Here is a 14,209-nt window from a genome sequence, read left to right as displayed (position 1 = left end):
AATAACCAAAACTAACCTATGGGAAAAAAAGCTGTGATCTAAAGTTATCTTCCAAATTGAAACTAATAATTTGATGCAACTATGTATTCTAAATAAATTTTAATATTTTGTAGTGTAAGTACTTTTTTGTCAATAAGTGTTTCATAGATTGGCAAATAATTGTAATTTCATTGTATACTCTTTTTATTGATAAATTCAATTTGTATGTAGAAATGTTTAACATCTGTCCAGGAACAACAGATAAAGAATAGTTGCTAGTCTCATTCTGGCTCATTGCATGTAATTTTAATTTTAATTTTTTTAAATGTGCGCTGTTCCTGAAAAATCAATAAAAATCGAAATTGTGCCGTTATGTCAAGAGATTTATTTGAATTTGTGTTTCATTTTAAGTTGGATTTAAAGCAAAGCTTTAACAATCTACACTGAGCCTCCTGAGAATCTTTATGCAAGTCTGAAATCCATGTGCGTTCCATTTTAGAACTCAGAATAACTTACAATACTGGAAAAATATATATTTTTGTATCACTGCTTCTATAAAAGTAAGGGGTAACATAAATAAATATATCTACACTACCTTCTGATGAAGGCTTTCTAAAATTTCTTGTAGACATTAAGTTGTGACCAGAGCTTCATGTAAATAAATATTAACATGATCTCCTGTGGCCACAGTGAAAAAGGTCGTGATGTTTGGATTCAGGAACTCATCATTGTTTGGTCTATCAACACATGTCAGTTTTTTCGACTTTTTTTAAATGAGTTGCACCTTCTATAATAAATCAATAAATCATTGGGGTTATTAATACTACAGAAATATTTTTGAGTTGAGTTTGTTGATGTGGTTAAACCACTTCTCTATTCATTAGAAGGGATGGATCAGGAATTAATTTTTTTATGTTTTAAATTTGTCAGATTGTACTTATTACATCCCAAACAGGAAGTTTTCAGTGTACAAACTGTAGCATTTACTATTCTATCTTGTTGAACTTCCATTTGTATTTCAATATTGCAAAAACATCTGTAAAACTTCCTATTTTCCAATGTTTATGCTTCATAAAGGATGAGACAGGGAGTTGTTTCGCCACTTTTATTAAAAAAAAACATACATGCAAGATAAACTTATATACATCCATTTATAGTTTTCTTCATTTTTCTGTGTGTGCATTTTCTCTCTCTCAACTGTGTGGACTCAACCCCGATGGAACACTAACATTAAGTAGTAATCTTTTTTTATTTTTGGTAAAGTCATTTTACTTGCTCCACACACTGTGCATGTGTCTGTGTCCGTGTTTGTGTGTATCAAGAGGAGTCCAAAAGCTGAGAACACAAACGTTTAGTTTCTAACTAAGGGAGATTTGGTCCCATCAATCAGAGTTCACATTTGTAAGGATTAGTTTTATCATTACATCATTATAGTAAAGCGATTGTATCTTAAACTATACAATGTTTTAACTTTTATTCTACAACAGTTTTTGAATTGATCTACATCTCTCTATACAAATTCTACAAGTTTAAATGAACCATCTATACAACTAAAAAAACATGTTTTTGTGAATTTAAAAAACAAAACAGATGTTAAAAATTTATAGTAACATAATTATTTATTCCTCTAATAGAAAACAGTTGTAATATTTTTGCTTTTATATATCAAAGTCAAAAACAATGTAAGGATTGTTTCATTATTACTTTCAAGACACAATTTTCACATTAATGAGCTAAAGGGTGAAGGTACAATGCTAAATAGTGAGGCAATAATTAAACAGGTTTTAATCTGGTTTTTAGTTTTTTCAAAAGATTTTAATTTTAGTGAACCATCAAGTCTAAAATTGTACTAAAACAACTCTAAATTGTGATTAAAAATGTATAGTTGAATAAGAAGTAAATGTTGAAATTACAAATATTTATCTCAGAAACATGCTGCCCCTTTTTATTTTTTAAATCTTGGAGAAATCTGTTGAACCATGAATGTTTTTGGTTGATTTTCAAATAGTTCCTATTTTTAGTTAAAACTGTGTCAAATTTTGAAATTATTTACAAAGTATAAAAATATTTGGCGTGGTTTGTTTGGTTTTTCACTGCTAAATTATATATTCTGTCAGTTTTGTTTTCCCAGAAACAACCCCAACAGTTTTAAACCATTTAAGAGAAAAACTTTAAATGTGACCAAAGAAATTAAATGGTATGTGTACATAAAATTGCTGAAATTAAAGCCACAAATAATCAAATAAACCTCTATAATTGGGACTTCTTCCTCAGCATTGGCCAAACAGTTGTTTGTGTGTTCAATATGTAAAATCCAATTGGATTTGCAAATAGTAAAACTTAATTGTTGCCATATAAAACTTGTTTTAGATCAAAAACAAGCCAGAAAAAAGAACAAACACACAAAAAAAGGTTCCCATGAGTTGTTTAAAGTCAAAGCAATACTGGCCTCGTGTGGGCATATTTAGTTATCACAATTGAACAAGCTGGATTTGGAATGCAAGCTACTGACCACTGGACTTTGTAATTCATTTATAATAGTAAACAGCTGCCATTCTATAAGAATTAAACACCTCTTGACATGTAGGTATAAAAAATGAAGGGACAGTACACAGGTTAAACTCAAGTTTGGAGTCTAAATCCCAAACTGAGATGATAAAAATAAAATCAAGATTTTGGTTCATCACAATGCAATTGAATATTTTAAGAAAAATGAGCAGTAAACCTTTCTTTACATCTTGGTCTCACTGTCTGTGAGCCTCTCATTCTCACACTCATTCTCTTGGAAGATGATCTTGTACGGCTTCTTGTCGGCCTCCTCCACCACCACCGAGTTGCCAACTTCAGGGTCCTTCTTTTGCAACTCGTGGCGAGACAAGTGCTCAACGATTCCTGCGCCGATGGAGTCTCCCAGCACGTTGGTGGTGGTCCGCAATCGGTCTCTGAGGTCACGGAGGTGTTAAAAACGGGAGTCAGTGACAATAACAAAAATGAACCCAAGAAAAGGTAACAGATAGTGGACGGTTAAATCCACAAACAGAAAATGTTGCAAAAAGGAAATAAGTTATGAGCTTGAGTGGAATGCAACATCATTCTCAAGGAAAAAAAATCTGAAACCCGCACTCCTATAGCTCAATGAAATCCAGATGGACTGTAAGCCAGTGAATGGAAAATCCAACCGTGAAAAATGAAAAATGCTGCTGGGTCAAAGTTAATTAAATTCATACGACAGCATATTTTATCTTCACATAATGAAACTGTTCTTGCTACTTCCAAAAACGAAACTGCTTCGAGTTCTACAAATCTCTGAAGTTAGGGGTTCAAGAATCACCTTTTTTATGTTGATATTTCACTGAAAAGTTTTAAAAGGTTGACATTACTGATACTTACAGGAACCAGTCGACAGCAATGATCAGTGAAATGTCATCAGTGGGCAAACCTACAGACGTTAGCACGATCATCATAGTCACCAGTCCTGCCTGAGGTATTCCTGCCGCTCCAATGCTGGCAGCTGTGGCTGTAATACTACGATAAAAAAAGATTATTCTGGTGTTTAAAGCCTCTTTAATGTGTAAAAGAGAGATTTCAGCTCAACAAAACTCTGGTGAATCATGGGTTCTGTTGATACCAGTAATAAACAGTTTGTATTACGTACCTGATAGTGAGAATTTGTCCAAAGTTGAGGCTGTAGTCATTGACCTGAGCGATAAAGATGGCAGCCAGAGCTTCATATAATGCTGTGCCATCCATGTTTATGGTGGCACCAACAGGGAGCACAAAGCGTGTCACACGCTTGTCCACCTTGTTGTTTTCCTCCAGGCATTTAAAGGTGATGGGCAATGTGGCAGAACTGAGACAGACAAAAAGCAGAGTTCATTTTTGGGTCATAAAATTAGCATCTTTTTAATTTGAATATAATTTTCTCAAACACAACAGCAAATGTACATGAATGTTCTATTTGGAGACTTTTCATAGTGATTAGTTGGATATGTAAAGGTTCGTTCGAGCACTTACCTTGACGATGTTCCAAGCGCAGTTATAAGAGCCTGTAGCAGCCCAGCAATGAACCCAAAGGGGTTCTTTCGTGTGATAATGAAATAAAGTGTTGGGAGGACTAAGATAGCATGGATAAGCAAGCCACTGATAACTGTCACTGTATACATTCCCAGTTGACCACCCATCGCTGAAATGTCCTCCATCTCCACAATCTTACCAGCAATAAGGAACAGGATGCCAACAGGGGCATACCTACGAAAAATTCATACCACTTTAGGTATTTTACAACAAAAATATTCCATATTCTTCATTCAGAAATCCCAGCACTTACCACATTATTATAGCAACCAGCCTCATGATGGCTTCATTGAGGCTGTCAAAGAAGTCTCTTAGAGGTTGTCCCTGTTCCTTCATTTTCCCTATGATCAGACCGAAGCACATGGAGAACACAACCAAGCCCAGGGCATTGATCCCATTCACGGATCCCGGCATGGGGATCATTTCTTCTTGAGCGATCTGCTGGCTACCATTGAGGGTGAATATTGAGTCATTCACTGTAACTGTCACATGGACTATCCTCTTGCCATACTGCGTCTTGAACTGCATTTTAAAGAAAGACAAAGATGTTTCAAAGTTATTCATACTTGTAATATTTCATATAGAAAACAACAAGTGAGAAACAAAGAAAAAATATAGTAAGCTACTTGTGGATAAAGACTAATTCAATTTTTTTGGAGTTAATCAAAGAATATACTCAACATGTGTCAAATTTAGTCATTGTGACCAAAAAGTTTGACAAAAAACAATTTAAAGTTATGCCAATGTTTGATTAACCCCGGAGTACTATCAGTGCGTAATTTTCACCCGAGCAAAAGTATTTACATGATTTTCAATATGCTGCATTTGTCTGAGTGTCATTGGTCCATTTGTAAAGTCTCACATATTTCAAGTATTGCTATTTTTTGTAGGAATTTTTTTATTCTCAAATTCCTAAATTTTCTGTAAATTTTGAGCATTTTCTTTCAGGATCTTCCTATGCTTTTATTTTCCATTTTGTTACATATACCACAGTTGTTTAATATAAGAAAACCTATTTATCATATGCTGTCATATTTTGATCTATTTTTATTAGAAATGCTTTTTATTGAGTATATTATATTGGGTAAAATTACCCAGCAAAAATGATGGTGTAGCTTTTTATAGCAAAAGTGTTCTAGGGTTAAATGTAAAGTACAAATCACAGTTTAGTATTAGCTTTCAAACTTCTTTGCTCTGTGACGATTTGCTTTTAAGACAGATTTTATTTCTCTTGTTAAAGACTGTATTAGGTTAGCTTTTTTTTGATACTATAATGCATTTGTTTAACCGTTGAGTCAAAACTGAATCTGAAAGATGGTCATTTAGGTGTAGAGACAGAATTGTGAAACCGAATCCCCAAATGAAAATGAAATTATGCACATTATGTAACCTCAGGTCAAGAAAAAAAGAATCTGAAACAAGTGGATTTACCTGTTTTGTGCAGGCCTCCACAAGATTAGGAGGAAACATGTTTCTGAAAAAAAAAAAAACAGTAACATTGAGTTTTAAGTCAAAGGAAATTATGATTTTTTTTAACGCATATATCTTAAAAATAAAGTAATTTAATTATAGTACCACATTTTGAACACCTCCATCTGAATGAGCAGCTTCAGAGGGGAAAATCAAAATTCACTCTCCACTGAGTGAATGCACTAACAAATACTCTCATGAGCATCAACGTGTGCAGATACCTGATCAGGTCCAGAAAAGCATCCGCAGCGCTGACCTGCTCGATCGGTGGCTTCTTGGAAAATTCGGCCTTGGATCCTTTTCCAGGGTGGATAATGAGCACCATGACAATGCCAATGAACACAGCAATGACGGTTGTGGTGGTGTAGTAGATCACCGCTCTCATGCCCATTTTACCAGAGGCACGGCTGTCCAGAGCAGCCATACCTGAAAAAAAGTAAAATATGTTAATATTAACAGTTTATAATAAGAATATTAAAAAAGTGATCTATAACTAACCCAAACTGCAGTACATTTGAGTGTTTTAGGCCTTCCTGTAGAGGGGGTAGGAGTGCAATAACGCTTCAGGCTTGTACAATCATGACAACATCAGCTGTCATGAGACAATTCTTTCAAGTTTTTTTTTAACATGAATGGAAAATATCCCTATCATCTTTGCTCATGCTGCTCTGTAATAATTGAGTTTGCAGCGGTGTGTCACTGAATCAAATCCCATGGTGAAAACAGTTACTCTGGGAAACGAGGCAGCAATTATGTGTGGAACACACCCATCTGGATTATCTGAATCACCGTCAATGACAACAAAGAGGAGTGAGAAACACAATCTGACACTGACCTTTGCTGCAGAGAAGACTACACCTATTGTGGAGTGAAAACCAATCAAGTCTATTTTCATATCTTGCATCCATCTATAGAGATAAATTACCTGGGAAGGTACTCCTTAATTATATGAATTATGCCAAAACGATCCTGCAGCAGATGCATGCACATCTGTTTTTTGAGGACTCAGGAATATAACATCTGTGTGTCATGAAAACAAGTCCAAATTGTTGTGTCATTTTAAAAATTATCCAACAAACGTACACACTAATGAATGGGTTCAGTTCAGGACCGGCACAAATGAAGTCAAGGTTCAATTCTCAGGGTGTGCAATGAGCTTCATCCAGTGTGGATGTCTACTGTCTAACTAAGTAGTCAAGCAGATCCAGATCTGGGGCCTTCTTGTGCCAGTCCCCAGTCTGGATAAAACACAGGATTGTGTCAGGAAGACATAAAATCTCTGTAATTAAACCTGTGCAAAGCTACCTCACTTTTGCAATCCCTAAACCAAAAGGTGAACAACTAATGAACATCAAGGCAAAACCCAGGGCACACAGTTTCCAAGAAAATGTAACAAATTCCACATGGAGGCAGTTCCAAAACAAACATTTTTGTTTTTTGTTTCCCATTATTTCAGAGCTATTGTTCTGTGTAGCAACTAAGGCTATGTACCAGTTCTGAGCATTTTTGCTTGAAACTTTACACTCTAATGACAAGTCATTTATCTATATACGACACACAAAAATGTGTGTAATGCCCACCACAAACTTAAAGACTTGAGGCTTGCTGTCCTCAACAGTTGTGGGCAGTAGGAAATTAGAAAAAGTGCAGAAAAATAGTAATTATAACCTCTTTTCATACATAAAGTTCAGCTCAAGTAGACATGTCTTAAATTGTTCTGATATGCAGTATGAAAAGAATAAGTGCTTAACACAATGAATGTCTCATAAATAAAGCCAAATGAAGCAGAGTTTGAAGCTCCAAATCCATTTCTCATTTACCACTAACCTAAAGTAGTAAGTTCACAAGTGATATTACAATTTTTAACTGCAATTTTTTGCTGTGTTGACTCAGTTCACAGATTTTTGTAGGGATATCACATGTTTTCTCGGAGAACACACAGTAATTTCAGAGTGTGGTCTGGACTTTGACTCCCCCATTGCATCCTATCAAGTTGTACTTTTTAAGCAATGCTATTGTGGATTTTCGGGAATGTTTTGCCCTCCTGGCTGGTTGTGTGTGACCAAGTTTGAGTCAAATTTAAGTATTCAGACTGACAAACTAAGATTCAACTCAAAGAAGAGTTTGGAGAATTGGCCTTGTTGGGCTTTTTTGCAGTAATTGGAAAATTTTTATGTCCTGGTCCTGATAAATTAGCCTAAATGTATACATTCCTGTAGATTTTTTGTTTCGATTTTGCATTATGAGGAATTGTGACCGAGCGTCTCACTTTTTCTGTCCCATCTTTTAAAATGATTTTGATTTATTGAAATTTAGCATCACAAACCATGTAATTTAATTGTTATGGAAGCGTAACAAATTTTCTTTTAACATTTTCAATGGTCACACTTGTATTTTCTTCCAATGTAAATTCAACAGTTTTTATAGCTTTTTAAAAAAATGAAATGTAGGATTTTTTTTTGTCTTTTTAGAACAGGTAGCTTGCTTTACAAGATACGTATCATGTTTACAATAAACTTCATATAATGTTCTCAAATTTCTTCTATTCAGCAATATACAGATCTCTTTTTGAAGTGCTTTATGATCTTTTTCATGGCAATGGGAAAATGGGTTTAAAGTACCTCCACAGCTGTGACGGAGGTAATATATTGCCGAAGTGTCAGGTCAGCTCCTATCATGGTTGTCCTCTTCATCTGGAACCGTGAAATCATGCTTTGTGTGGTGACAGAAGCCCACCGTGTGTTGTTTGGAGTGTGTGCACAGGGGTCACACAATGAATCCTTTGACTTGATTGTTACAGCCAGGTTCAAATCAAGTTCACGGTAGGGTTAGCGAAAGCCTGGGTTTGGGTTTTGGCATTAATTTGTGGTGGGAAGGGTTAGGGTAATAGGCTGGGATAGTAGATTACGTCAGGGATTATGTCCATTTTCACAGGAGTCCTGATGTTTGGTAAATTCAGTGGCGCACTTAGAAGTTTGGGGGGCTCCAGGCGAGCAATAACATAGCGCCCTCTACAGTGTTTATATTAATTATTTAGTCAGGTTTTGCCAAAGAAGGCAAAAGAAACCAAAATACTTAAAAACAGATCACTACAGAGTGGCGTCAATTTAAAAGAAAAGAAAAATTCTCAAAAGGTCAATTTTCCATCCCCTTCACCTTTGCTTTTTCTCACCTTTTCTCTTCCTTTTTTATGATGGAGCATTAGGGCCACCATGAAAGAAAATACAATTACAAAAATATATGGAAATAAAGTCATAAAATTATGAGAAAAAATCCAGCATCTCACAAGATCAAAATCATAAATTTCTAACAAAAATTTGTATTTTTGTATGGAAAATTTTCCATTGCTTCAGAAAGGCTGAGGGGAGGACGAAACATTTTTACATAAGCAGTTTTATGCCATTTTGTGATTTGTTTATTCATTCATTTTTTGACACACTTTGATTAAAAATGGGTGAGGAAAGGATTGATGATGATGAGACACTGGACCTGGGACCCTGTAGCCCCCAACACCTTTGGGGCCCACCTTTGCCTAATGGTAAGTCCGCCCCTGGCTAAATTGTTTATTTTTTTACATCAGTTATTTTTCTCATGTCTGAATACCATTTTAGGTTTGTTGTTTATTTCCCTGCATTTTTCACCTCATATGACCCCATCCTTGATCCTCACCTCATTTAACCAACTTTCACTAATTTGTTTTAAACTGGCCACTTGGTGCAAAGCAATTTTGTGTAATGAAGTATGAAAAGGGCTGAATAAATAAAGATCAATTAGATTTGACCCATGTGCATCCATCTTCTTCCACTTCTATAGTGTTAGGTCACAGAGGCAGCAGTCAAAGCTCAGATCTTCCTCTCCACAGACACCTCTAACAGTTCTGTCCATCCAGCACATCCTAGGTCATCCCTTGGGCCACCACCTGGGGGGACATGATCCAAAACATCTACATTCCTTGCCCCGATGACTAGGGTCTGTGTTCAAGGATTGGGCTTTAAAGGCACTTGTCTTTGACTGCGGCCCAAATCCCAAAGCACCATCCCCTCATGATCCTTCCTGCAGGTGGTGGGCCTACGGGAAGTCGATCCCACGCAGCTTTTTAATGATGTTTTCTTCCCCTTTCTCTCACAGTATCTTGCCTCCCTCCTCTCTTTTTCTTTTTCTGATGTCAGTGCTACAATTCCCTTTCATTATCCACCACTTCAGTTGCCCCCTCCATCGCCCCTTCCTTCTTTCCTTCATCCTTATACCCTCTGTCCAAAGGCCCTGGGAAAACTTGTTGACTCCGTCCGCGCGACACATGCACACAATGATTTCTGGCCTGTTGTCCCGGTAACGACGGATGCAGCCTCATCTATTCAAACTTTTCAAAGGAGTGAACGAATCAAGATTGAAGGAGAGCAGGTAGAATGACTTTCTTTGTAGTTTGGGGGCATGTTCATCAAACGGAGAGATCACTTCTGAGCAATGAGGGTGAAACACGGGACAAAACTACAGCAAGAGGTCTTTTAAGAAGACTTCCCATGTCTAATGAAGAATAAACAACAACAAGTCCTATAAAAATAAATAAAATGAAAAATGAACAGATTAAAATCAATTAAACTTTCTAACAGCAACAATTTTGCTTCAACAATAAAGCTTGTAGATTTTAACTTTAGACTAAGGACTTGGTTAAACACGTGTTAGAGAGACACAATGAGAATAGAGAGAGGGAAAAAATGCAGAGATCTTGATGTAGTCCATTTTTAATTGTAAAAGAGAAACATCCAGTTCCTTATAAATCAGGCCCGTTGATTCTCCTTTTAAACCTAACATTGCTTCTTTCAACTTATTTACTTTTTAGGACCCCTCCTATTCTGCTCAAGTTACCTCAAGGGCCTCTCTGGAGGACTCTTTGGTTCTCAGTTCTCAGAAATGAATGTTTTCTTATGTCCCAAGAAAACACTGGTTATGAAGTTTTAAGTAAAAGACAAAAAAGAAAACATCTGTAAAACAATAGAAAGATTGAAACAATAAAACTGGTTCTTATTTGTTCAGTCAATAGTCAAAAAACAAACAAAAACTTTTTGGCAAGATCCTAATCATGACCAAAGTATTCATTACATATATGAAAAAAAGAAAAATAAAATTTAGATATACTTGAGAATGCTTAGATTTTCTAAAAAAAAAAAAAAATCTGGTAATGTTATTTACTATGTGACCCGACAGTCTAAGAAAACTACATTGGCTTTAAAAATAGATCCTTTATTTTACTTTTATCTAGAACCGAGTCATTTATCTCAATAGTAAAGACTAACAGGTAATCTAATTATTGTTCTGTGTGACAATCATCCCAAACTTTAGGCTTCTTAATATTTGTTCCATTCAAATTAAATTGCTAAAAATAAACGTGTCAGAAATAGAAAATTTTTTAAAATTTTGCTCTGTGAAACAGTAAAGTCACTTATTCTGAGCGTACTAAAGTCTAGAGTTTAGCTCTGTCTGACTTTACTTAAAATGCAAATTGTAAATTGCTCAAAATACTATACATTTTCCTTTTGTTCACAACACATATGGTAGGAAACTAAAATCCTTCTTCTTTACAGCTTAATACAACTGTGAATATGTTTGCACTTCTTTCTATCAGCCATAATGATCTTAAAATATGTTTTTTTTTTTCTTGTCAAGAAGTTCTAAGATGTGATTTGCTGCATAATCTGGCATAACTAGTTGTGTGGTGAGATAAAAAAAAAAAGTTGGACAGGATCTGTATTTTCCTCTTCACATTTGTGTAAGCGAAGCCATCATTCATCATAGACTGATAACCACATTGGGGGAAACAGAACCTTTAAAGTGGAGTTTTTTTTTTTTTTTTCAACATTTGGAAGTTAAAGTGCGTTTTCTTGTTCCGACTTCAGCTCAGAGTTTAAACTAAGGAGGTATAGGGTTGTGTCAAAGTATTTGACCGAAGTTATCTAAACTCTGAGTTACTAGCTGTGCTCTCAACAGATCAATGCACTCATTACAAAAACTGTTTGGTAATTTAAAGAGACAATAGGAGCATCTATATGCAGTTCTTTAGTGTGTCTAAAGGAAGATCTGTTTAAAATGATAAATTATGCACAGTAGTTACGCAAACTGTCTTAAAATATGTTTTAAAATAATCTTCATGGTTAGGTATATTCTTAGACAAACCACAATTAAATGCTGATAATTAGAAGCAGGAAGATTTCAAAAGGAAATAGATTTAATTGTGTTAAAAAACATTAAACAACACAAACTGATCTTACAGATGATAATTTTTCGCCTAATGTCACAATAGTCATAAGGTATTACGTCAGAAGATTCTGATGCTATATCCCAGTATAGCACAAAGCGTGCTATTATAGAATAACATGTTGTCCGCCCTTCAAGACTGAAAGCACTCAATGGGTCATATTTTTATCCATTTGTTAAAGTAACATATACACCCACTTATATATAGATATATGTTTAACAGCCAAATGGTATGTACATATATATATTTATACTCTAGGGAAAAACACTTCTTCTTTGCTCTTTACCCGTCACTCCGCAGGGCTTGAAAACAACAAAGTCGGCTGAGCAAACAGCTGGCTCATTCTGCTGATCATGAGGTACATGTTGGTCAGCGGAGCTGCAGGCCAACAAAGGACTCAGTCAGTGTCGCTACTGGCAAACAAAACGGACGCTGCTTGCCAGACAGAATCAAAGTCTTGAAAGTAAAGTCAAAGGTCGCTAATGGTGCAAGTGGAAATGTGGCAAAATGTGAAGCAATCAGTGCAGGCCTGCAGAACCAGACACAAGCTGAGCAAGAAAAACATTTAAAAAAGCTGTGTCAAGCAACTTGGCGGCTAAATTTAGACACATGATGCATCTTTAGGTAGGTTTTCTGAGAATGAGGTTTATCAGTATGATACTGTATTTTTGTAATACAGTTACTGAATCACAGTTTAATTGTAAACTGTATTTTTGTGAGAGGAATTCAAACCTTTTCATACCTGTGATAAGACTGGAAACAAGCAAAGGCAGAACCAGCATCTGGAGCATTCTCATCAGCAGCTCTCCAGGGAAAGAGAAGAACTTCATGTCACGATAAGACATTTTGTAAGGGCGCAGGGCAAATCCCAGGATTATCCCTGCGTTAAGAAAAAGGAGAGTGGATTTTAAAAATACAATAGCAGCAGTCAATTAAAAAATATATAAAGCAATTGCTGTCAATCTTGACTTTTTTTTTCTATTCGCCAGTATTAGAAAGATTCAAATGCCAAAGTTGTGTGTTTATTTAAATACTCTGACAAGGCCAGGTGGTCTAATCCCTCAAGCCAAAGGCAGGAATATCCTGAATTTGATAGTCAGTCAAACGTGTTCGTCATGTGTTGCACTTTTAGCCGTTACTTCATGGTGAGGGATTCAGAGGTTAAAGGCGACAGGTGTGAGGTCAGCTGGAGGGTCACGTAAAGGCCAGTCTGCTAATTTAGTCACAGTTTCTTCTGTTTTTTCCATTTACGGAGTTTTGACAATAGACTAAAAGTCACTTCAAAGGGAGTTATGGTGATGCAGAAGTAAATGTAATAAATGTTCTTACCTATGATTACAGCAGCAATAGTCAGAATAACAAAAGCATTTCTGATGAAGAATCCCTTCACGTCGTTCTTCTTAATGTTCTCCACTCTCTTTTTGGCGAGCATTGTCCGGGCCTGGATCCTGGCACTGATTTGTTGAAGACCGCTTTGGTTTCTCTGTAGATCCTGTTGGTGGCTTTGAGCCATGACTCCAGGCGGAAGTTTTAGATCTTCCACAGAACTCCAGAAACGTGACCTGTACTCAAAAATAAAATAAAATAATAAATGTAATCCTTTTGTTCATGTCTCTTTTTATTTAAAGAAAATTCAAAAATACATAATTTGGAGCAATTTAGTGTTAAAAAAAAACTTTGAAAAGTTTGTAAGCTGAAATCCATCTATGCTACAAAAAAGCAATTTGGAATCTTTTGATGACTTTTCCAATATATATCGCTTGCAGCTGCGAGAGGCTTCATATTTCCTCTTGTGTACACTAAACACGTGTACAGTCTGGTTCAAATCCAGTCTCATGCTCAACTCTCCAAACTCAACAACTTATCCAATGGTTAACTGGATCTGCACACAAAATAGATTAAAAAATTTCAAAATAAAAGTAGTTCCTGTACCTTTAGGTCTGAGGAAAAACTTCCTGGTGGAGAAATGTGTCTGTTGGATTGAATGAAAGGGGCAGGGAGACTCTTTGGCTTTGAGCTGAATGGTGTGAACCAGCGCCGAGGAGCAGCAGAGGAGAAAGAGGAGAAGGGAGGAGGAAGGACGGGAGAGAGGAATGGCAGGGATGGCACGAAAGAGCCAGTGGGAGAAAAGGGGCGGTGCTGTGGAGTCAAACAGTGCTGGTTTGTGGAGAAGTGAGGCGGGGACTGAAAAAAGTGAATCCAGATTGGGGAGGGGGCACTTTTCAGGCAGGGGGTGACTTGAAGAAAGAAGGAGATTTCCAAGTGGGAAAAGAAAAAAGGATTTTTTTTCCCTTTCTCCCTCTTTGAGCTGTTTTTTGAAATAGGTTCACTCTCATTACAGATTCCAATGCAGAATCAGTCAACAAAGAAAATATTTTTTAGGTACATTTAACATTGGAGCATCTTCTAAACTGATGCATTTAAAACACTATT

General features: G+C 36.1%; 1 protein-coding gene across 1 annotated transcript; it reads right to left on the bottom strand.

Moving 5' to 3' along the window:
- Window positions 1–1,070: 1,070 nt before the first annotated feature.
- Window positions 1,071–13,870, bottom strand: slc1a3a (solute carrier family 1 member 3a). The gene is made up of 10 exons (XM_024276099.2): window positions 13,709–13,870; window positions 13,106–13,338; window positions 12,519–12,656; window positions 5,745–5,949; window positions 5,485–5,527; window positions 4,307–4,575; window positions 3,994–4,227; window positions 3,635–3,829; window positions 3,370–3,504; window positions 1,071–2,921 (listed from the first exon to the last, which is right to left on the bottom strand). Exons 2-10 carry the CDS (start codon window positions 13,287–13,289, stop codon window positions 2,711–2,713), a joined length of 1,614 nt encoding a protein of 537 aa, XP_024131867.1. The 5' UTR covers window positions 13,290–13,338; window positions 13,709–13,870; the 3' UTR covers window positions 1,071–2,710.
- Window positions 13,871–14,209: the final 339 nt, after the last annotated feature.

This window comes from Oryzias melastigma, linkage group LG9 (assembly GCF_002922805.2).
Source record: "Oryzias melastigma strain HK-1 linkage group LG9, ASM292280v2, whole genome shotgun sequence".
NCBI lineage: Eukaryota > Metazoa > Chordata > Actinopteri > Beloniformes > Adrianichthyidae > Oryzias > Oryzias melastigma.
This window is presented reverse-complemented; position numbering and strand designations above follow the sequence as displayed.

What these genes read in the sequence shown, in the direction of transcription:
- slc1a3a (XM_024276099.2), bottom strand. Translation starts at nt 13,289, where the DNA reads ATGGCTCAAAGCCACCAACAGGATCTACAGAGAAACCAAAGCGGTCTT. An exon ending in TATTGCTGCTGTAATCATAG is followed by an intron (nt 12,657 to 13,105) that starts GTAAGAACATTT and finishes TTCTTAACGCAG; the next exon opens with GGATAATCCTGGGATTTGCC. An exon ending in GCGCTTGGAACATCGTCAAG is followed by an intron (nt 3,830 to 3,993) that starts GTAAGTGCTCGA and finishes TGTCTGTCTCAG; the next exon opens with TTCTGCCACATTGCCCATCA.